Source organism: Ailuropoda melanoleuca, chromosome 13, assembly GCF_002007445.2.
Source record: "Ailuropoda melanoleuca isolate Jingjing chromosome 13, ASM200744v2, whole genome shotgun sequence".
Classification (NCBI taxonomy): Eukaryota; Metazoa; Chordata; class Mammalia; order Carnivora; family Ursidae; genus Ailuropoda; species Ailuropoda melanoleuca.
In genome coordinates this window covers 65,487,702-65,509,293 of record NC_048230.1, presented here as the reverse complement: position 1 = coordinate 65,509,293, position 21,592 = coordinate 65,487,702, and the positions used below count along the sequence as shown (strand labels likewise).

The 21,592-nt window shown below is 53.1% G+C and overlaps 1 protein-coding gene across 2 annotated transcripts in view; it reads left to right on the top strand.

Moving 5' to 3' along the window:
• The window catches only part of PPP1R16B (protein phosphatase 1 regulatory subunit 16B), a 101,916-nt gene extending 81,022 nt beyond the window's left edge, over positions 1–20,894 (top strand). The window contains exons 4-11 of one of the 2 annotated variants that reach the window (XM_034641902.1): positions 1,905–2,050; positions 4,113–4,216; positions 5,881–6,005; positions 8,832–8,957; positions 9,468–9,543; positions 10,428–10,557; positions 10,650–10,818; positions 16,137–20,894. In XM_034641902.1, coding sequence (XP_034497793.1) covers positions 1,905–2,050; positions 4,113–4,216; positions 5,881–6,005; positions 8,832–8,957; positions 9,468–9,543; positions 10,428–10,557; positions 10,650–10,818; positions 16,137–16,646 — 1,386 coding nt within the window. In that variant the 3' untranslated portion in view covers positions 16,647–20,894. The remainder of the gene's footprint in view (positions 1–1,904; positions 2,051–4,112; positions 4,217–5,880; positions 6,006–8,831; positions 8,958–9,467; positions 9,544–10,427; positions 10,558–10,649; positions 10,819–16,136) is intronic. The other variant, XM_034641903.1, reaches the window with a different exon arrangement.
• The last annotated feature ends 698 nt before the right edge of the window (positions 20,895–21,592 follow it).

The window sequence follows — 21,592 nt, the reverse complement described above, 5'->3', positions numbered from 1 at the left end:
TTTGTAACCTGAGACTGATGGTTTGGTGAGGGTGGAGGGGGTGGGAAGGGGAGCAACAGGGAGACAGGGGGAGCCGGTGAAGCCTCGCCAGGGGGCAGTGATTTAGGAGGTGGCTTGATTGGATGTGGGAAGGGAGGGGGCGGGAGGAGCCATCCAACGGCAGGTGCCATTTCCCACCTCAGGGAATGTCGGGGACCAAGCTGCCCACACCACCACCAACCACCCCAGCGTGCACCCCAAACCCAGCCCTTGCTCTGGCCGAGTCTTTAAGGCTGGGCACCCCTCTCACAAGCTTGCATTTCTGGGTGAACAGTCTCCTCCTTTTCAACCTGAGCTCCCCCACCACCCCATCCTCACGTTTTCTGCAGCCCTAAGGGTGGGTTCTCTGGCCCTGCTGTCCACTGACACATGGGCTGAGCCGCTCCTCCTTTGGACAGGGACTCCTCAGACCCACCTCCCAGGACAGACAGCCAGCCTGGGGCCCCTTGCAGGTCCCCACGGCCTCACTCCAGCGCCTTTGGCGCCCTCTGCTGGCCATGCTCTGCCACTGCATGGTTCTCTCAACCACCTGAGGCAGCGCCACACTTCCTTGACTCACCTGTACCCCACCTTTCCGGAGAGGTGACCTCAGACCCAGCCAAGCCCAGACCGGCTGGAGCAGAAAGAGAACCAGGATCTCTGGTATCATCTGTGTAAACAGCTGCTCCTTCCCCACATGCCCTTCTTGTGCTGAACCCTGGCTCTGCTGGGGATGGGGTTGGGTGCCATGGCCCCGTACCCCATCCCCACGCCCAGGGTCATGGGCTCCCAAAGGTGCCCCTGATTCTTCTGACATCCAGTCACTTCTCCCTATGGTCACAGATACTGCTGTAGGCCCAGCCACCATCATCTCTTAACTGGATGATTTCAACATAGCTTCTCGCTGTTCCTCTCCTCCCTGAAAAGTGCTCACACGTAGTCTGTTCTCCACATGCACCCAGGGTGAGATTAAAAAAAAACAAAAACAAATCTGCTTATGCCGCTTCTCTGAATAAAACTCTGCAGCATCTCCCAGTGCATGAGGGCCAAGCCCTTACCTGGATGGGGAGTACGGAGCCCAGATCCCTGCTTCGTCCCCTGCTGGCATCTCCATCCTGGGCTATAAAGTGACTCCCTGTCTTCCTCCTCTGTCCTTGCCTCTCTCTGGAGTGTGAGGCCTCTAATGGCTGTCAGAGCTCTTTCTCTGTCTGGGGGGCTGCCGAGGAGCCTTCCGTCTCACCAGGGCTGACCTTCATGTGGATCATGTGGGACCCTGATATAGGGGGGATGTGAAGGTGGGTTCTTTGTGGGGGAGGCTTGGTTACTTGGGGCTTCCCCAAGGACGGAGCTCCTGGGTCAGAAGTCCCTGAGTCAGAGGTATCATACTGTGACCTAGGGCCACACCTTGGAGGCGACCGCCAGGAAGAAGGACTCCCCCCAAGAGCCCGCTCATCCCACTGCCACCCACTCCTGCTCCAACCGAGCAGCCTTCCTGGAATGTATGCGTTCTCTAAGTCAGAGTTGTGCACACAATTGTGTTTGAAGAAAGCATTCAGAAATTTAAAAAGAAGACTTTAAAGCCTCATTCGAAGTTGTGTTTCATGTCTCCAACACTTGCAAGGCATCTTTTTGCCGCCCCTTATGTCTTTTATGTTTCTCTTGTATTTGTATCTTAAATATTATGAACTTACTCGTGGGGGAAACTGAGGCTCAGAAAGGTTATGCGGCTTGCGCAAGGTCACACGGCGTGTAAGTCATACAGCTGGATTCGGACTCAGTTTGCCTCCGCCGTCCTTCTCGTGGCCTCCCGAGGGGAAGCTGGCGTGTCCGGGGGCCGGGGCCCTGCGGGAGCTGACCCTGCCTCTGTCCCCCTTCGCCCCCCGCAGTGCTGCATCGACAACTTTGAGGAGATTGTCAAGCTGCTCCTTTCCCATGGTGCCAACGTGAATGCCAAGGACAATGAGCTGTGGACACCCCTGCACGCAGCGGCCACCTGCGGCCACATCAACCTGGTGAAGATCCTCGTTCAGTAGTACGTGGCCCTCGCCCCCGGGCAGCCTCCGCCCTGCCTCTGGTGGTTCTCTGTTGGTTTTGTTTTGTTTCTGCCTTCCGTTTCCCTCCTCTCTCTCCTTTTCCTCTCCGGCGCCACTTCCTCTGCGTCTCATGGTGCCTGGTGTCTCTCTTTCTCCCCACACCCTCCCTCCAGCTCGGTGTCTGGGTCTCTCGCTCTCCTTCTCTGCATCCCCCTTCCCTTCCTCCCTCCATCTCTGTGTGCCTTTCCCACTCCTCTTTGTCTCTCTTCATTCTGTCTCTCCCTTCGTCCTGTTTCCCCCCAAAATATTGACACATAACATAAGCTCGACCACCCTCGCATTGCGGGAATGATTCCCTTTGGTCTTGGTGTGTGATCCTTTTGACGTGCTGCCGCACTGGGTTCCTGGTGTTTTGTGGAGAACTTTGGCATCCGTGTTCCTGAGGGATGTGGGCCTGTAGATTTCGTTCCCTGTAGGGGCTTGGTCTGGCTTCATATCAGGGTAGCCTTCCCTTTTTTAAAATTTCTTTTTCTCTGTCTCTGTGAGTCCATGAGTTTATACCCCTCTCCTCTCCTCTCTTTATGGCTTGTTGCCATTTTTGGCTTCTCTTGCTATTAAAAAAAAAAAAAAAGCAAGCATATTTCCTTGGCCCTGTCTCCCAAATGCTTTTTACATGCTTTTCCTTTGGGGCAAAACCTGCTTTGAGGGGCACCATGGAGCAATGTTTTTCCTAGAAATCAGGCCATTTCTGTATATGCTGTTCCGATGGGCCTTTCTGGCCCTGGAATTCCTTCCAGTCTGCTCAGGTTCTGTAAACACATAGAAAAGACAACATTCCATTTCAAGTGGGTTTGATTGAATTCATCTAATAATTGGTGGGCACTTGAGCTGGGCGCTGGGCACTGGGCACTCCGGGAGGCAGAAGTCCTAAGGGACCAGGCAGGGAACCAGGGGACCAGTGCTGGTGCTGAGACAGAGTGGGTCCTCGGAGGCCACGGAGAGCCTCTGAGTGCAGGGAGTCATGAAGAGTAGCCAAGAGCAGGTGACCTTTTGCAGAGGTCTCGGCAAAGCAGCAGGAGCTCATCAGGTGCCTACGGAGGGGGGGGGGCGATGGAGGGGATAGTAGAGGCTCAGAAAGGTGGCTCAGCTTGCCCAAGGGGGAGACAGAGAGGCCTCAGTGCAGGGCCGTTTGGCCTGACGACTTACTGGTGGCCCATGCCCACACCTCTGATGGGAACCTGGGTGTGACTCAGTCTGCCAGGAGCACCTGAGCAGTGATGGTGCCTAGAGGGAAAGGGAGCAGTGCCGGCCTAGTGCGGTGGGTCCCCAACGCTGATCTGTACCAGAATCATGGCAGGCGTGGGTTCAGGGTACCCACTCCCAAGCCCCACCCCCAGAGGCTGTTTCATTGAGTCTGGAGTAGAGTCCAGGAAGCTGCACCGTATTTCAGGGATGCCCGGGGAACTGTGCAGGGCAGCCTAGGGACACACGTGGAAACCACTGGGCCAAAAAGCAGGCTCTGCCAGGGAGCCCCAGGCCTCTGTCAGCCTCTGGGATGGGACTTGGAGACGGTGGGGGAGAGCTGAGGATGTTTCTGCATGGGACACAGGTTGAAATAGAGCCGGGGTTTGAGTCTTGACCCTCCCACGTCCTCACTGTGTGACCTCAGACAAGCGACTGAACTTGTCTGAGTCTTTGTTTCCTCTTGAGTGAGATGGGCCAACAGGAACAACCCAAAAGGACTAGTATGAAGAGTAGAGATGATATGTGTATACGGCCATTCGTGTTATTTGTGTTATGGTCACCAGGGAGGACTTTGACATTTGTCCCCAAGTGCCTGCCTGCTGGCCCAACAGAGCAGGAAGCTGGGGGAGGTCTGCTGGGACAGCTCTCCTGGGAGAAGCTGAGTCCTGAAGCCGTTGTCCTAGCTGGGGTGCCCCGGGGAGGGGGAGGGGGTGCTGGGGTGCATAGTGGGGCTGCAGACGAGAGGCTGAAGGGCAGAGGCAGCAAGACCGACCCCAGCCACACCTCCCCACCCTCATTCTCAACCTCTCTCTGCAGCGGGGCCGACTTACTCGCTGTCAACTCGGATGGGAACATGCCGTATGACCTCTGCGAGGATGAGCCCACCCTGGATGTCATCGAGACGTGCATGGCGTACCAGGGTAAGGCCAGGGCGGCACACCCTAACGTGGGCACTGGTGCGCCAGTGAGCTGGCTCCGTGCCCGCCTTGTGCTCAGCACTCAGGAAATGGGACGGTCCTCATTATGATTGTTAGCCCGGTGATTAGCAAGATGAGGACACAAAAGGACCCTTGGAAAACCGTGCTGTGCAGAAGGGAGGCATTGTTCTCCTCCATGTCACCCACACACGCGGGCGGCCTCAGCTGGCCCTGTCTCCTCTTCGTCAGCTGTGACAATCCAATTCAATAAACATTCACAGGAAAGATATATACCCATTTGGGAAAATAATCAAGAGTCAAGAACATTCGCGGGTGCCCGCTCTGTGCCAGGCACCACGCTGGCTGCCAGGGGCCAGGGTAAACAAGCTGTGGGCTGTTCTCAGCTCACAAATGAGCTTCAGAGAGGAAACAAAGTAGCAATCAGAGACCTGCCCGCCCCCACCACCACGCGGACATATTTCTGAAGGTCTGCGCAGAAAGACAGCTCAAATCCAGACCCTTGGCCACAGTGTGAGGGCCGGCCGGGATTCTGCCATTGAGTTCCTTCCTGGGGCGCTGTGATAGCCACGATGTGGTCCCTCCATCCCCTCGGCACCTGGGCTTTGCCTGTCCGTCTTCTGCCGACGGTCTTTGTTTTTGTACCAGTCTGGTGAATCTCTGGGCCCCTCTTCAGGAATCGTGTTTTCAAATGCGGTCCTTACAATCAAAGGATTGATGATAAAGGAACCCAATGATATTAAACTATAGCTACCAAAATATTTCCAAATGTGTTATGTCGAAATTGATTAGTTCCCAAAATAGCAAGATAGCGTGTTAGGAAGGTCCATGCACTTTCTGTTGGTGGCAAAGTCGTAGTCCTTGCTAGTTCTGTTGTGGGTTTGGCTTATGGCCTCATGGAAGGAAATGCAATATTTCAGCTCAGGGTTAGTGTGAATGAAATTGTAATTTTCCCCCCCTTCTTTCAAGTTTACAGACATTCCCCAAATTCTGTCCCAGAATGTTCGCTCTAATGGACTTTTGTATAGAACATGTCACTTTCGCCTCCTTAAATACCAGTTAGTAGCTGCCAGGAACACTTAGACTGTTAACCAGAGATTCAGGCTACAGAACATCTGTCCAGGTCCTTCCACCTCCATTGACTCAGCTTGCTACTCAGAAGTTATATATTTGTTCATTCATTCATTCCCATAATGGAAATTCATGAAGCACTGTGCTGTGGACCCAACCGTGGATGGGACGAGGGGAACTGGCAGAACCCCTGGTCAGATAGGTGGTCAGAGGAGGTCAGCAAGGGAGGTGATCCTGGCCGGGTCTACAGCACGAGGCAGAGCCAGCCATTTGAGCTGGTGGAGGCAGACACGTGGACGGTAGAGATTTCTGGTGTGGAGGAACAGAATATGTAACAGTAACAAAAACTATTGTGATGTCTCCTGGGAGCCAGGCAGGAGTGGCCCTTGTTCTGTAGGCTGGTCCGTGGGTGTGTGTTCCCTGGGCCTGGGAGACAGCGACCTATGGGCCTGGCTGTCTACTCCCTTGCCCGGCAGACCCTGCGGAGCAGGAGCCATGCCTCGACCATCTGCCCCGCCACCCCTCCCCGCATGGGGCCTAGGCCCGGGGTGCCGACTCAATCCCCTCTTCCTATGCAGGCATCACCCAAGAGAGAATCAACGAGATGCGGGCAGCCCCTGAGCAGCAGATGATTGCAGACATTCACTGTATGATCGCCGCGGGCCAGGACCTTGACTGGGTAGATGCCCAGGGTGCCACACTGGTGAGCAGACGGGCCAGGCGGGCTCGGGCTGGGGGGCTCAGTACCAGAACCCAGACGGGCTGGGACTGCAGGGGGCCAGCACCTGGTCGAAGTTAAGCTGATACAGTTGGGGCCCGTCCGTGGCCTTGAACCTCCTCCAGACTGGCTTGGGGCCCCCGGAATACAGAGTGAGCAGAGCAGGGCTTAGCGCCTTCGAGAATCCAGCCAGTCTCAGCTGGGGCTGGGAGTCAGGAGCCCTGCTGTCCACCAGCTCTGTCTTCCAGTTCCTCCTTCCTCTCACATTCCATGTGTCCGTCTGAGCTCATTATGTTGCTGCCCCGCAGGTGTGTCTCCCACCTAAAGACTGGAGCCGCCAGCCACCCAGTCGCCCGTGCCACCTTGCTTTGCACCGTCCATTCCCCTGCCTTAGGATCTCCTTTCCCACCCCTCCGCCCGGCCTCAGCAGCCTCCCCGAACCTTGCCACAACAGCCTTTCCCCTGGGTTCTTTGACTTCCGAGTCCAGACACCCCCAGTCATCCATCCATCCATCCATCCATCCATCCATCCATCCATCCATCGGTTCATCCGTCCATCCCGTCCACACACACCTGTGTGCCACATGCTTCTGTAGACCCTGGAGACAGAGAACAAGGGAACCCTCTTCTCTCTCAGGTCTGCCTGATTGGCTCCGCTCATCCTTTCAGCTCCAGTGTCAGGGATTGGCAACTTTGGCCTCTCTCTGTAGGCTCTTCCAGCACAATGGAGCCCAGTATTGGGGAGGGTCTGCTTCTGAGACTCTAAACTGAAAGCAAGAGCATGGGCTCGGGAGCCCATGTACCCCCTTCGCCGATGGCTGGGCCCTTGGCCTTGGCTTGGGGTCCATGCTGGCCGTGAGCACTCAGGAGCCTCAAAATCTTGAGCTTACCAGGTAGGGCTCAGCAGTACCAAGACTCCTCACTGGCCCTTAGGCCTGCCCTGCTGGCTCAGGTGTAATCACTGGGCTTCTCCCACCTGCTTCCTGAGTCCCACCCTCTGCCTCATGCCCTTTCCTATTAACTGAGTCCCTGCTCAGCCCCGCACTCAAAGATAGAGTCCCATAGTGAGACTGAACGCTGCAGTATAAAGGCAAAGCCAGGCTGTCCTGGGGCAGGGCCTACCCTGGCTGGAGCTCCCTTGGGTCTGTGGCTGGGCCCTCGAGACACACGGGTTTCCTCCTCTTGGACTGAGGCTGGCCTCGGGGTGGCCCAGACCACGTGGGCCAGGCCCGTACTAGGCCTCGGGTCTTCCTTCCCAGTAAAGTGAGGATAACTAATAGCCCCTTCCTCATCAGGTGTTGGGAGGAATACATGGGATTCTCTAAACCCTCAGTAGATATTAGTGGTTCACAGTATCATTATTATTACTAATGCTCTCACTATCCCAGTCATGCCTTTTTATTCCCTCCAAGTACGAGGCTGCACAGTTTGTAATGTCTGGCTGGCCCTGCCGGGTGTCATCCTCCACGGCTGGCAAACATCACACATTTATAAATCAGATGATTATTCTAATTTTCATGGATGCCTGGACCAGATCACACCCCGGGCTTATTCTGCAAATTGAAAAATAAAGGAAAACCTCTGTTTGCCAGAACCTATAGCAACCGTCCCCCAGGCTGAGGCAGTGTCTGACCATCAGGGCTGTGTTGTGAGGGGCTGCTTTCTAGGGCCGAGCCTTCTCTGTCCCACTGCCTGCAGCTCTGTTGCCCCAGATCTCAGCCCCCCGGAGCTCTCTGGTCTCCTCCCAGCGAGCCTTCTGCTGGCCTCCTTGGGCTGTCACCTCTGCCTATTGCCTTACTCCCTCATCCATCCGTTCCCACGGGGGACCTCGTCATCACTCACAGCTCTCTGAGAATGTTACTCACTTACTCAGTGTCTGTCACATGCAAAATGCTTTGTGTACTTTCTGGAGATCAAGCAGATGGGACAAGTGAGGTCCCCAGGCCCATCACCAGAGGCCTTGAATGGTGTCAGGTAGAAGAGTTGTGGCCTCAGCACGAGGCTTTCCTTTATTGGATGTACTGATTGCCTATTGTGTAACAAACGAGCCCAAAACTACCACTCTTGAAACAACGATCAGTATTTATTATCTCACATGGTTTCTGAGGTTAGGGAATTGGGAACAACTTGGCTGGGTAGCTCTGCTTGGGGGTCTCTCAGGAGGCTACAGTCATCTGAAGACTTGACCAGGGCGGAAGATCCACTTCCAAGATGGCGCACTCACATGGCTGGCCAGTTGGTGCTGGCTGTCGGCAGGAGGCCTCAGTGTCTCACCTCCTTACGGCCTCTCCCTAGGGCTGCTTAAGTGTCCGTACTGCGTGATGGATGCTTTGTCCTGGAGTGATTGATCCCAGAGAGTGTGAGGTAGAAACGGTGATGCCTCTTACGACCTCACCTCAGAAATCACACACCACCACTTCACAACGTCCTACTTGTTGGAAGTGAGTCACTTATTCTGGCCCACATTCAAGGCAAGAGGAATTAAACTTCATCTCTGGAGGGAGGTGTGTCAGAGAATTTGTAGACGTTTGAAAACCACCGTGCTGGGCCTCTGAAACCCCTTCCTCAGAGCTCAGCACATGGTAGGGACTCAGTAAGTGCTGTTGCCTTAACCACAAGGACCCTCAGACCAACCACAGGGTGAAGAGCAGCCTTAATAATGCTTTGCAATGTGGCTGGATTTCTGCTTCATTCGATTACATTCTACCATCCCTGGAAATGAGTTGGGATTTGGGTTGGGAAGAGGGCTGTCCCACCTCCAAAAGTGGGACTGGCACCCATAGGGAAGGCTCACTTTCCCCTCGCCTTCAGCTGCACATAGCTGGAGCCAATGGATACCTGCGGGCAGCCGAGCTCCTCCTGGACCACGGAGTGCGTGTGGACGTGAAGGACTGGGATGGCTGGGAGCCACTGCATGCGGCTGCCTTCTGGGGACAGGTAACTGTCAGCTTGGGGCTGTGAGGGAGGGCATGCAGGACCCACCCACTGTCCTTTGGGCTGGCAGTTGGTTCACAAGACCCACTTAAGGTGTTGACTACAACTAGTTTGTGGGATAGGAAAAGACCTAGAGAGTTTACGAAAACATTTGATAAGTTGTGTCCTAAGAAGATAATCAAATTTACAATTAGAAAATTCCTCACGTTTCTGATTTGCATCATTTCTCCCTTTGTTTCCCAGATATAAAACTCTGATTGCAGCTTTTGCAGTCTCTCCTTAGATACCTGGCAGCTCTAGATTTACCGCGGACTCCTTCTTTTATCCCTTGGCATGGCCCAGGCATGTTGGAGGAGATGTCAAGCCCACTGTGTTGCCAGGATCCCTGGCTCCACGGTGCAGAGCCTTCCCTGGGAACCAGCTTTGCCCCATCATTCTTTATGTCAGATCCTCTCTCTACCTCCTAGGCTTTTTGATCCCCAGGGAAAACGTGGACTTCTTTCTGTGTTTCAGATGCAGATGGCAGAGCTATTGGTATCCCATGGGGCCAGTCTCAGTGCTAGGACATCCATGGACGAGATGCCAATAGGTAAGTCCAGCATACAACCCAGTGCACTTAGGTACTCATCAATTATTTGGTGGATAGTGGGATAATTGGGTAAATATAGAGTTGGCTAGATGGTGGATTGGTGTGTGGAAGAGTAGAAGAATGAATGAATAAATTAATGAAGGGTAGATTAATGTACAGATGGACAGATGGATGGTTAGATAAATGTATGGATGAGTGGATGGATGGATGGATGGATGGAGGATGGATGGATGGATGGAGGATGGATGTTGGATGGATGGATGGATGGATGGATGGATGATGGATGGATGGATGGATGGATGATGGATGGATGGATGATGGATGGATGGTGGAGGATGGATGATGGGTGGATGGATGATGGATGGATGATGGAGGATGGATGGAAGGAGGGTAGATGATGGATGGGTGGGTGAGTAGGGGATGAATCTATGGGTGGATGGCTAGGTCAGAGAGTAGGTGGATAGATGGACGAAGGGATTGGGTGGATTGAGTGGATTGAGTGGGTAGGGATATCTGATTCGAGATATATGTGAGTTTTGGCTTGGGCTGCATAAGACTACCTGCTTGTTTCTCTTGATAGTTCTTATATTACTGGAGAGTTGATGACTCCTTTTGGAAACTGCTGTGGGTGGATGGATTTGGTCATAGCTGAGAACCTTAGGAGCTGTGACTGTATGGGCCCTGGGTTTCCTGTTCTTGTCCTCTAAGGATTGGGGTGTAGCCCAGGCAGTGAGGCCAGCCTTGTTTACTCCCCTCCCTGGATGCCCCCAAAAGATGCTGGGAGTTTTCAGTGCATTGGGGTGGCAGTCCCTGTGGTCTGGAGGGCCGTTGGGGGCCACAGGTCCCTGCACGGCTCCCCACAACAGCCTCCTCTACCCCTTCAGACCTGTGTGAGGAGGAGGAGTTCAAAGTGCTGCTGTTGGAGCTAAAACACAAGCATGACGTCATCATGAAGTCACAGCTGAGACACAAGTCCTCCTTGAGCCGGAGAACGTCCAGCGCAGGGAGCCGTGGGTGAGTCAGGGCAGGCCGGCCGCGGTCCCCAGGGGGTGCCCCTGCCTGCGGCGTTTGGGCGCAGCCCTCCAGCACCTCCTCTCTCCCCTCAGGAAGGTGGTGCGTCGAGCCAGCCTGTCGGACAGGACCAACCTGTACAGAAAAGAGTATGAGGGAGAGGCCATCCTGTGGCAGCAGCGGAGCACGGCAGAGGATCCCCGGACCGCCACCTACAATGGGGACATCCGGGAGACCAGGACGGACCAAGAGAATAAGGACCCAGTGAGTGGCCTCGCGCCCTGCCTCAGTGTCAGCTGATGTCTGGGGAGGAGGACAGGGCCCTGGCCTGGTCCCGGCCTCTTCCTGTCAGAGCCTTCAGAGGGAGGGCAGCGGGGCGGCGCCCGTACACCAGCGGGGTCCCCTTTGGTGCTGTGGCTCCTGAGCTTAGAGGCGGCCCCGGGGGTGTGAGAGTCCGAGCTGGGAGCTTTGGCACCCAGTAGGGTCCCGTCACAGACAGGAAGCACCTGCCGCGTGCCAGCTTGTGCGCCTGCAACTCTGGTTCTGGGCTCCCCAGAAGGAGGCTCAGTACAGCGGCCACCCTGGGCGCTAAGGGCACTAGAACTTTTTGGGGGGAACAGAGCTAGATGTTGAGAATTTTGTTTACAGAGCACGTCTGGTTGGAGGAGATATTTGGAAAAACTGAGTAGGGTACTGGTCGGAGCTCTAAGAAGCCCGCTCCGTGCGTAGCCAGTGGTCTGGTCTTGAACTGCTTTCTTTTTTTTTTTCTTTCATTTTTTTTTTTAAAGATTTTTATTTATTTATTTGACAGAGATAGAGACAGGCAGCGAGAGAGGGAACACAAGCAGGGGGAGTGGGAGAGGAAGAGGCAGGCTTCCAGTGGAGGACCTAATGTGGGGCTCAATCCCAGAATGCTGGGATCACGCCCTGAGCCGAAGGCAGACGCTTAACGAATGTGCCACCCAGGCGCCCCCTTAAACTGCTTTCTTAAGTGGATGCCATGTTGGTTTTCTAGAACCCCTGGATCACATGACCACAAACTCGGTGGCTCAGAACCGTAGAAATCTATTCTCTCACAGTTCTGGAGGCCAGAAGTCTAAAAATCAAAGGGTGAACAGGGTTGGTTTCTTCCGGGGGCTCCGAAAGGCAGTCCATTGCATGCCTCTCTCCTAGCTTCTGGTGGCTCAGGCATTCCCCGGCTTTTCTCACAGGGCTCCAGTGTCTGCCTCCCTCGCCACATGGCCTTCTTCCTTGTGCGTGTCTGTGTCTCTGTTTCCCAATCCCAGCCCTGGCTGGGGACAGAGAGGGCACCGCGGAGGCTTTGTGCTGCCTAGTGCCTAGGGGCGGGGAGAAAGGAGCTGCAGACCGAAATTAAATCACATTTATTCACCTTTCCTTTGTGAGTGAGTTGAACTTACGTACAGTACCCAAATCTTAAACGGGTTTTTCAGTGAACTTTTATAAACGTATACCCTCAGGTGAATGGGTAAAGCATTTCCATCACCCCAGAAAGCTCCCAGATTCTCTTTCAGTGGTCCTCCTACCCTAAAAATAGCCACTGTTTACCTTGGAGCACAAAAGATGAGTTTTGCGGCCACAGCTGCATATGAATGGGCCCAGGCGGTCTGTAGTCTTCTGTGTCTGACTTCCTTCGTGACCATGAGATCCATCCCTGTGCAGGCATATGGCAGTAGTTCACTCTTTTTCCTTGCTCTGGAGAGTTCTGTTGTTTAAATATGCTACAACGTATGTGTCCATTCTCCTGTTGGTGGACACTTGGGTTGTTGCAGGTTTGGGGCTATTTTGAATAAAGCTGCTCAAAACATTTTTTTTTAAAGATTTTATTTATTTGTTTGACAGAAAGAGTGAGACAGTGAGAGAGGGAACACAAGCAGGGGGAGTGGGAGAGGAAGAAGCAGGCCTCTTGCTGAGCAGGGAGCCCCACGTGGGGCTCGATCCCAGGACTCTGGGATCATGACCTGAGCCGAAGGCAGATGCTTAACGACAGAGCCACCTAGGCGCCCTTGCTCAAAACATTCTTACGCATGGTTCGTGGCGGGCCTAAGCCCTATTTTCTGTAAGATCACATAGCCAGGAATGCAGAATGAGTCATGGGGAGGCTACTAGAGGTAGCCAAGCTGTCTTCCAGAGCGACTGTACCTATCTGCTCTCCCAGCAGCCCCACTGAGCTCTTCTTGCCAGTCCCCGATGTACTCAGCCCTTTTCATCTGAGCCATCCTGGCGGGCTTGCTGCGGGAGTTCGCATTTTAAATTGGCATCTCCGTGACGGTGGACGATGGGGAACACGTTTTCATGTGCTTATTGGCCGTCTGCCTATCTTCTTTTGTGCAGTGTCTGTTCTTTTGCCCCTTTTTTGTTGGGTTGCTTCTCTTCTCCTTATTGACCTCTGGGAGAGACTGAGATTCTTAAAGAAATCCTCACGGAGGAGCTCCCCCTCCACACCTGTCCCGGTGTTTGTTCAGATCTCACAGACCTCGGACTTTGCCAGAAGCGCTCGAGGGTGTGGAGCTGCATAAATCATCAGCCCTGCAGGGGAGGGGGCGGGAGGATGTGGCCTGAGTTTGCCCTGAACTCCTGCCCTGTCCTCATCAACAACGCTGTGGGTTGTTTGGGAGTTAGGTGAAGGCAAACAAAGGGGTTGCTTTGCAAAGAAAAAGGAAGGAGGAGCTCTGGGCTTCAGGCCAGTCACCCAGTCATCCAGCCCCAAGGACAGCTGTCAAGGTCCAGGGCCCCAGATCCCGGTCCCAGCCTGGCGGAAACCAAGGAGATCGCAGGGCACAGCTACGAAGCCCCGAGCTCCTTCCTTTTTCTGACCTACCCCTTTCAAGACTTTAGGTACTGGCAAGGCTGGGAGAGTCTCTAAGGTAGACATTCTCAAAGTGGGGTCCCCGGACCTGCAGGAGCAGCATCACCTGGGAACCTGTTAGAAATGCAAATTCTCTGGCCCTGCCCCAGATGCGCTGAATCCTGCACCATGGGCTCTGGGTTTTACCCGCAGTCTGTGTTTTAACTAGCCCTGCAGGGGATTCTGATGCACAGAAGAACTTGACAACCACTCATCTGAGGGAGTGTTTGCTCAATCTGACCCGCAAGTCGGGTTTCTGCCAAGACTGCACCCGGTTAGCCCCCAGGGCTGGCTTTGGCACCTACTTTCGCAGAGCTGACTCCCTGGCATGAGGCTCAGGAGTGAGCAACAGGCCCATCTCTTCCACCAGTGGCTCACAAACTTCCCTGTACCAGAAAATCACCTGTGGAGGTGTTTTTGTTTTTGTTTTTTTAAATTCTGATGTCTAAGGTTGCAACCTAATTAAATCTGAATCTTTGGGCTTGGGGCCCAGGCATTGTATTGATGTGTTTAAAAAAAAAATTAATAGACTTGACTTTTTGGAGCAGTTGTACTTTGTAGCAGACATACATAGGAAGTACATACAGTTTCCACACACGCCCTTCATCATGTCGCCCGGCTTCCACTGGTATTAACGTCTATCTTTAGTGTAGCAGGTCTGTGATCATTGATGGGCCAATATTGATACATGATTATTAACCAAAGTCCATAGTTGACGTTAGAGTTTACCCTCAGTGTTCGACATTCTGTGGATGTTGACAAGTGTGTGATGTCATATATCCATCATTACAGTTTCATACAGATTACTTCCACTGCCCTAAAAATCCCTGATGGTCCACCTGTCCCTCCCTCCCCAACCCCCTGGCAACCACTGATCTTTTTACTGGCCCCATGGTTTTGCCTTTTCCAGAATGTCACAGAATGGGAATCCCACGATGTAACCTTTTCAAAATGGCCATTGTCTATGTGTTTTTAACTCCCCTGGTGATTCCAGTGTGTGTCCGAAGCTGAGAACTAGTGTCTTAGATCCCTGCTCAACAGAGCAGCATCAGGAGTTCGTTAGAAATGCTGAAATTCGAGTCCCTGCCCAGACCTGGTGATTCAGCATGTGCATTTCCACCAGAGCCCCAGGGGACTTACATGCGCTTGGAGTTAGAGAAACGCTGATGTGGGTAATGAAGAATAGTCTTTTCCAGGACCATTCCGGAAGCAAAGAAAATAGATACAAAAATTCAAGCTGAAAAAAAAAAAATGCCCAAATGTGGCATTAGTCTGCCTGCATAGCTCAGAGGTGCCGTTAAAAACAAAAAAGAGCAGACACACAGGCGTGGAAGCTTGCTATGGAAAGTGCCCCTCACCTTACCGTGTCTTAACCTGATTGTATATTTCTTGGAGATCTTTCTAAGAAATGGAGATTCTTGGAATCACGAGTCAGCACAGGAAGATTGCCTTCGTTCTTTTTACCAGATGTGGAACATTCCAGAACAAGTACTTGCCATAATTTCCCTCCTGCCTAATGGTGACTTTCAGGCTTTTCTCCCCTAAGGGAACATATATCTGTGAAATGAAGTCCTAGAAATGGGCTTCCTGGTGCAAAGTATGCATTCTTCCTTAAAAATGAATTTTGGAGGGGTGGGGGGTGATGGGATACTGTCCTCCAAAGAGATTGTAACACTTTATGTATCTGAGTGTTTTCCCACACTCTTGTCAACACTAAGTCATAACACATTTTTAAAAATATTTGCCAATGTGATAGGTAAAGATATTTTGTTGCTTTAATTTTTGTGTCATTAATTATGAGTGAGATTGAATATTTTCTCCTGTGTTTATATGCTATAAACATAATAGCATATGTTTAATAATAATAATATTATCATCATCATCATCATCATTGCTGTGAACTGCACATTGGTCTCCTTTGCTGGTTTTTTTCTGTTAGATAGTTGGACTTTTTAAAATGATCTTTTAGGAGCTGTTTATTTGGGAAATTAGTCCCTTTCCTGTCATATACGTTGCAGTTTTTTTAATGTGTCTTTTGACTTCATTTTTGGTGAGTTTTACTGTGCTTTACATTTGTGTGATCACCAAATGTAGCTGTCTTTTAGATTCTAGTTTCTAGTTTTTAGTTTCTAGTTTCTAGTTTAGTTTTTAGTTTCTAGGCAGTGGCTCCTTTTAAAGCTCTTGTTATCCAGGGATTTCTGGGTTAGAATCTCTGCTGTTTGGAGTAGATATTTTCTGGGAATACAGAGGAAAGATTACAAGTGACCAAAAACTCCTTCGGCCTCCCTTCATGTCAGCTTCAGGGTCAAGCAGGCCCTTTGACGTGCAGTCTCCCCAGCCCCCCCCCCCACCTCCATTGTTCCCACCACCCTCGAGTTCTGCACGCACAGAACTTCTCTGTCTCAGTTGTTCTGGCCTAAGTCCCAGGGTTGAGTTTCATGGAATTCATTTCAGTCAAGAACCAGTTGCTGCCGTGAGTCTGGTGACTGGCCAGGCCTGGGTCATGGTCCAGCCCCTGCGGCAAGGATGGGGATCAGTCAGCTCTCCCAAAGCACTTAGATGGGCGAGTCCCCCAAAGCAGAATGGAGGTCCTATCAGCCCAGTTGGGCAAATGGAGGGAGGACAGGTCCCGACAAGAATGCCCTCCGCAGAGATGCAGTGGGGAGTGAGTTCAAATCCTCTAACCGGCTGGTAATGTCGTCCTTCTCCCCCTCAGAACCCGCGGCTGGAGAAGCCCGTGCTGCTCTCTGAGTTCTCTACCAAGATCCCACGGAGTGACATGGATGGGCCTGTTGAGAATGGCCTCCGGGCTCCAGTCAGCACCTACCAGTACGCGCTGTCCAACGGGGACGTCTGGAAAGTGCATGAGGTGCCTGACTACAACACGGCCTACGGCAACCCCGGCGTGGCCGACGCCACCCCGCCCTGGAGTGGCTACAAGGAACAGAGCCCCCAGACGCTTCTGGAGCTGAAGCGGCAGCGGGCGGCAGCCAAGCTGCTCAGCCACCCCTTCCTGAGCACCCACCTGGGCAGCAGCATGGCCAGGACGGGCGAGGGCAGCAGCGAAGGCAAGGCCCCCTTGATCGGAGGCAGAACTTCACCATATAGCAGCAATGGCACCTCGGTCTATTACACGGTCACCAGTGGAGATCCCCCGCTCTTGAAGTTCAAGGCCCCCATGGAGGAGATGGACGAGAAGGTCCATGGCTGCTGCCGCATCTCCTAGTCTCTGGGTGACGGAGAAGGGAGAGCTTCGGGGAAGGGTCTCTGGAGTCCAGGCCCGCCCGGCAGCCCTGGCTAGGGAGACATCAGAGGGCGGCTTGCGGGGAGGTGGGCTCTGCTTTCCAGGGGAACGCTGACCCCACCTCTCCCCCAGCGGCCTATAGCATCGCCACTTCCCATGGTTCCGCTTCCTGCTGCATTGTCTGCCATCAGAAACAAGGCCTGTCGTGGCTTCCTGACTCACCCTGCTGTCAGATTTTGGGAGGGGGGCTGGGATTCCAGTTCTGTTGTCGGTAAAGGCTTCTCTGAATCAGTACTCGCATATCACATACCGGCGCGCACGTGTGCACACACACACACACACACACTCCACCATCTGTAGGAATGACACGGCTGGGCTCACGGGAAGCAGGTGGGACTGATAATTTGTGGGCTCTTCCCAAAAGGATTGAGGCTAAGACTCAGTTTCGTCACCACTGCCAACGTGGCTTTAGCAGGGAGGGGGGCCTGCTAAGCTGAGGCCCACAGTCCGACTTGGAGTCACACCGGGGCTTGGGCCACCAGCCACAGCTGGAAGGAGAAAGAGGTCTGCTCTTGGATCAGAGGGAGCTGTGAACACACATGGGTCTGTGAGATGGGCGTGGCCTGCTCCCCAGAGCCTTGCGCATGCCGGGAGCCGGCTGTGGGACTGCTGAGAGACTGAGGTCGAGAGCCAGGCTCTTCTATTCCTGGAATAATCCAAATCCCATTTTATTTCTGGATGGAAGTATCAAAAATTGGAGGAAAGGGGGAACAAATTCAGTGTGTCCAAAAGTGCATTTGATGAAAGGGTTCTCTTAGGCTGCAGAACTCCAGGTGGGAGATAACTGAGTTTGCTTTCTTGCTTTCTTTCCTGGATAGTATCATGATCACTAAGTTTTTCTGACTGGTGTTGGAAGCATGGAGCTAAGGGAGGCGCTTGCGTTGGAAGGGCTTTCCAGGGAGAAGAGGGAGTTGGTGTTATTAATTTCTGTAAGCATCTCCGGTGGCTGTGACAGAGCCCAGGGCCCTGGGCGATCTCTGGGAATATTCAGGTGGCTTCAGTCCAGCCTCTGTCAGCCAGCCTTCCTCAGCCTGAGCCATCAGAGTGAGCAGAGAGGGACTGCTGGGAGCCCCCCACTCCTCCCCGAGTCAGTGCTCAGGACCCTCGGCCCAGCTTTGCCTTTTCTGGAGTGCTTGGTGAGACAAGTCTGCCAGGTGGCCCTTGTGAGATCCTGCCAGGCCCAGGGGCTCCCAGCCTGCTCCCGTGGGAGTGGTGACACCCCAAGGCTGCAAATCCAGGGTGCCCATGGCCAACACCCTGTATTGCATTCAGGAGAGTGGTGGTGGGGCTGGAGTTGGGCCTTCCCACGACCCAACAGTCTCATAGCCCCGATCTCCCTGATGCTGGGGAGGGGAGACTGAGAAGGGCAGGCCACCCACCCCCTTTCCACTGCATCTTCTCAAGAGGCCCCTTGAAATTGCTGACCCATGAGTTGGGTACTGTCCACAGGCTCAGCCAAAACCTGTTGGTGTGCTGATCGGCAGCGGGTTTGTTTCCTGCTCCACACGCCTCTTATTTGTCCTAAAACTACCTCCTTAGAGCTCTGAAGGGGTCCCCTCATCCAGATTCCGGGATTTGGGGGACAACTCTGGGTTCCTTCTAATCTTCTTTCTGAGCCTATGAGAAATCCTCCCTGAGGGGCACCTGGGCCGGGGCAGGGAGGCAGGAGTCTGGGGCTGGAGGAGCCCCCTTGTGCCACGGTTCTAGTAATGGGCTCTGCTGTATGTCAGTCCCAGTCCCCACTGGGGCCTCCATGGCTGCATAGCCCAGAGAGGGAGCTGGATCCCAGGGGCCTGGCTGATGCTTTTGCAGGAGCAGGGCAACTGGACCAGAGAGCAGAGGGCTCAGAGGGCCCAGTGGAGTCACTGTGGGCCTCGTGGCTCCTGGGTGCAGGGAGGGTCCCAGCACCAGGCCAGCCCCACCCCAACTCCAGGACAGATCTAGTCGAGGGGGGAGGGGCAGCTCAGGAGACTGCAGACAGGTAGGCGTGATGCCTCCCGCGTCCCTGGCATCTGGGGCAGGCTCTGCATCATGTCAGCCTAGGGCTGGAGCAGGGCAGAGAATGGTCCCGAATACACATAGCCTCTGGCTTTGAAACAGTGTGCAGACCAGACTGACCCCGAATTCCTCCTGAGCCACCGTAAGCTGCAAGCAGAAGCAGCCGTACACTCCTAGGAGGGCCGTGCAGGTTTCCCATCTGTTTGCTCGGAGCCAGAGACTGAAGGCACTTCCTGCCAACGCTGAGCCCTTCTGGCCGTTCCCTCCTTTCCCCCTTGCCTCCTGGGCCATCCATCTCCCCCCCCAGAAGGCCGGGAATCCCAGCTGATTCCCTGACAGGAGCCAACCGCAGACTCATGGGCATTTTAGCTCTCGTTTTCCGTCGGGGTAAGCCATTCCCTATTAGGGCTTCATGTACCTGGGGAGCTTTCCCTAAGGGTCTCCTTGGTGTTGAGGGACAAGGTGGGGTCAAGGTGACCCATTTATTTGCTCACATAGTTTACTGAGCAGCTGAGACATACCAGGCACTACGTTAGGTTCTGGGGATAAAGGAGGGTGAGGAGACTGCGTTTTACAGTTTTCATCCCTTGAGGACCACAGATATCAGCAGCCCCATTCAGTTCACTTGAGACAGAGTGACCACAACCTGGTCCTGCTCCAACCTGGTTTCCAGCGCCTAGAATCCCTCGAGTACGAATCTGCTGCCGTGGCTGTCCCTGAGTAACATTTGCTATTAAATGCAGATGCTGGATCTTGAGTTCTAGGGAGACACCATTCCAAGTCTGTCTGGAACTTTCAGGCCAGCATCTTTGGGGCATTGTATAACAGCAGTTTGAGGTCAGTATGTAGAAGAACCGAAAGTCTGGAATTTGCTGCCACACGCATCTCAGGTTCTGAAACTCCTTGTCTCTTACTCATTGTTATGGAGTCCTCCGGCCCCACCAGTGGATCATGGGAGGCAAGAACATCTCCTTTAGCACTGAAGCCTTTCCCCATGCGTCTGCCTCTCCTCCCAGTGGGTGTGGATCAAGGAGCTGGAAGAAAGCTAGCAAGTTTTCTACCAGATGCTCAGCTCCCTCTGAGACCCAGGTCCAGTGGCAGTTCCCGGCCGATGAAAGGAGGCCACTTCCAAAGCATGTGCCACGTGGCTCACTGTGAGCTCTGGCCTTTGCTCCCACCCCGTGCCCCCAAAACCACTGAAAATCGGTGGCCATCATCAGATAGTGAGTTCCTGGCAAGAGCTCAGGGAAGTTGAATAAGCCCTAGACCCAGCTCTACTGAAGAGCTCAGGATATAATTCTCCGTCAAATATGCGGCAGCGGTTAAACTGCGCTGTAGTCTTGAATCAAGTTCAGTGGGCTTAGGAAAGCTAACTGGGGGATGTGCCCTGTTCTCCCCCACCACAGTTTGCTGGCTTTGTAATAACAGGAGACCATTTCGGTGATTGGTGTCAGATACCTTTTGATCTTGAGCTCTCTCCCACTTGCTTTCCCAGAGCACGATACTGGGGCACTTTCCAGAAGGGCAGTTTTTATGAGATACCCAGAAGGTCTGTATTTAACTCTTGCTATGGTGGTCTGGGGACAGCTTCCCCCACCCCAGTGCACATAAGAGCAAAGGGTCATGTGGTCAGTGGTTGACTCTGCCGAAGTGACCCCCTTTGCCAGAAGCTGTAGACCTCTCCTTAACAGGAGACTTTTGTTGGCCAGTTTGCCACAGGGCCTGCTTCCCATGGGCGTTGCGAGCACCACAGTGCGGGGCCCGGCTCTGCACCCTGAGGAAAAGTCTGCAGACCCCCAGCCCTCCGCAATAATTCAACCAGACCAGAAGCCACTGATGTACAGAGAACATTTAAGAAAAATGTATTTTATGTGAAAAAAAGTTAAAACTCTGTATACTGTATCAGCAGCTTTGTGTAAAAATGGCAATCAAGAGAGTCTAATATATTTAAAACTTTTTTTAAAAAAAATCCTTGCGGATCTTTGATATTGTATCGGAGTAACTTCCAGGTAGCTCCTTGCCATGTGGCAGTGGTGGGCCTCGATCCAAGACCGTGGCTCAACCACACCCCAAAGGGGCATGCCCCTGGAGTTGCTTCCAGCTGCCAAGGCCTGTGACAGAATTCACTGTTGAGAGTTTTTAATTAAGATTATTAAATTCCTTTTAATAACACCTGCTAGTGTGGCTGTGGTCATTGCTGTGAGCTCACTTGAATCATGCTGATTTGAATTCACAAAGAGGTGATCCCTGGGACAGAGGGCAGGGGAGGGCTCCTGGTCCCTGTCCCCACCACAGAGGGATCTCCTGGGAGGCCCCTAAAGCAGAGGGAGCTCCGAGGGCTCAGACATGGAGCTGATGTCTTTCTAGACTGGGGGGTGGTGAAACCCGAGGAATTCAAGAAAAGAAGGGTGGTTGGGAGTGACCTTCGCTTTGTCGAATGTTCCCTTTGGAATAACATGGAGTGTGCGCGTGCGCACACACACACACGCATTCAATACCCAATATATATATTGGAGCAGGAACACATGGATGGAAGGCAACCCCACTTAGGCTTGAAAAACTTCATGGATAGGCTGGGGATGGGGAGAGGATGGGAAGAATAGAGGTATCTTTGCAGCAATGGGCATTCATCAATTTTAAATGTTTACTGGTTTCCAAATAATAATGGTAACCTTTCACGTTTATGAAGAAGCACTTTACAGTTGTACATGTGTTTTCTCCTTTACACAAAGAAAATGTGGCCTGAAAACTGACTCTTGGATTCAGCGCCGTGCTGGAGCTCCTGGTGATCTTGACAAGAGGTTTTGGCTGAGTAGTGGAGACATAGCTTGTTTGGACCAGTTCAAGATGGAATGGGAGGAAAACTAGGG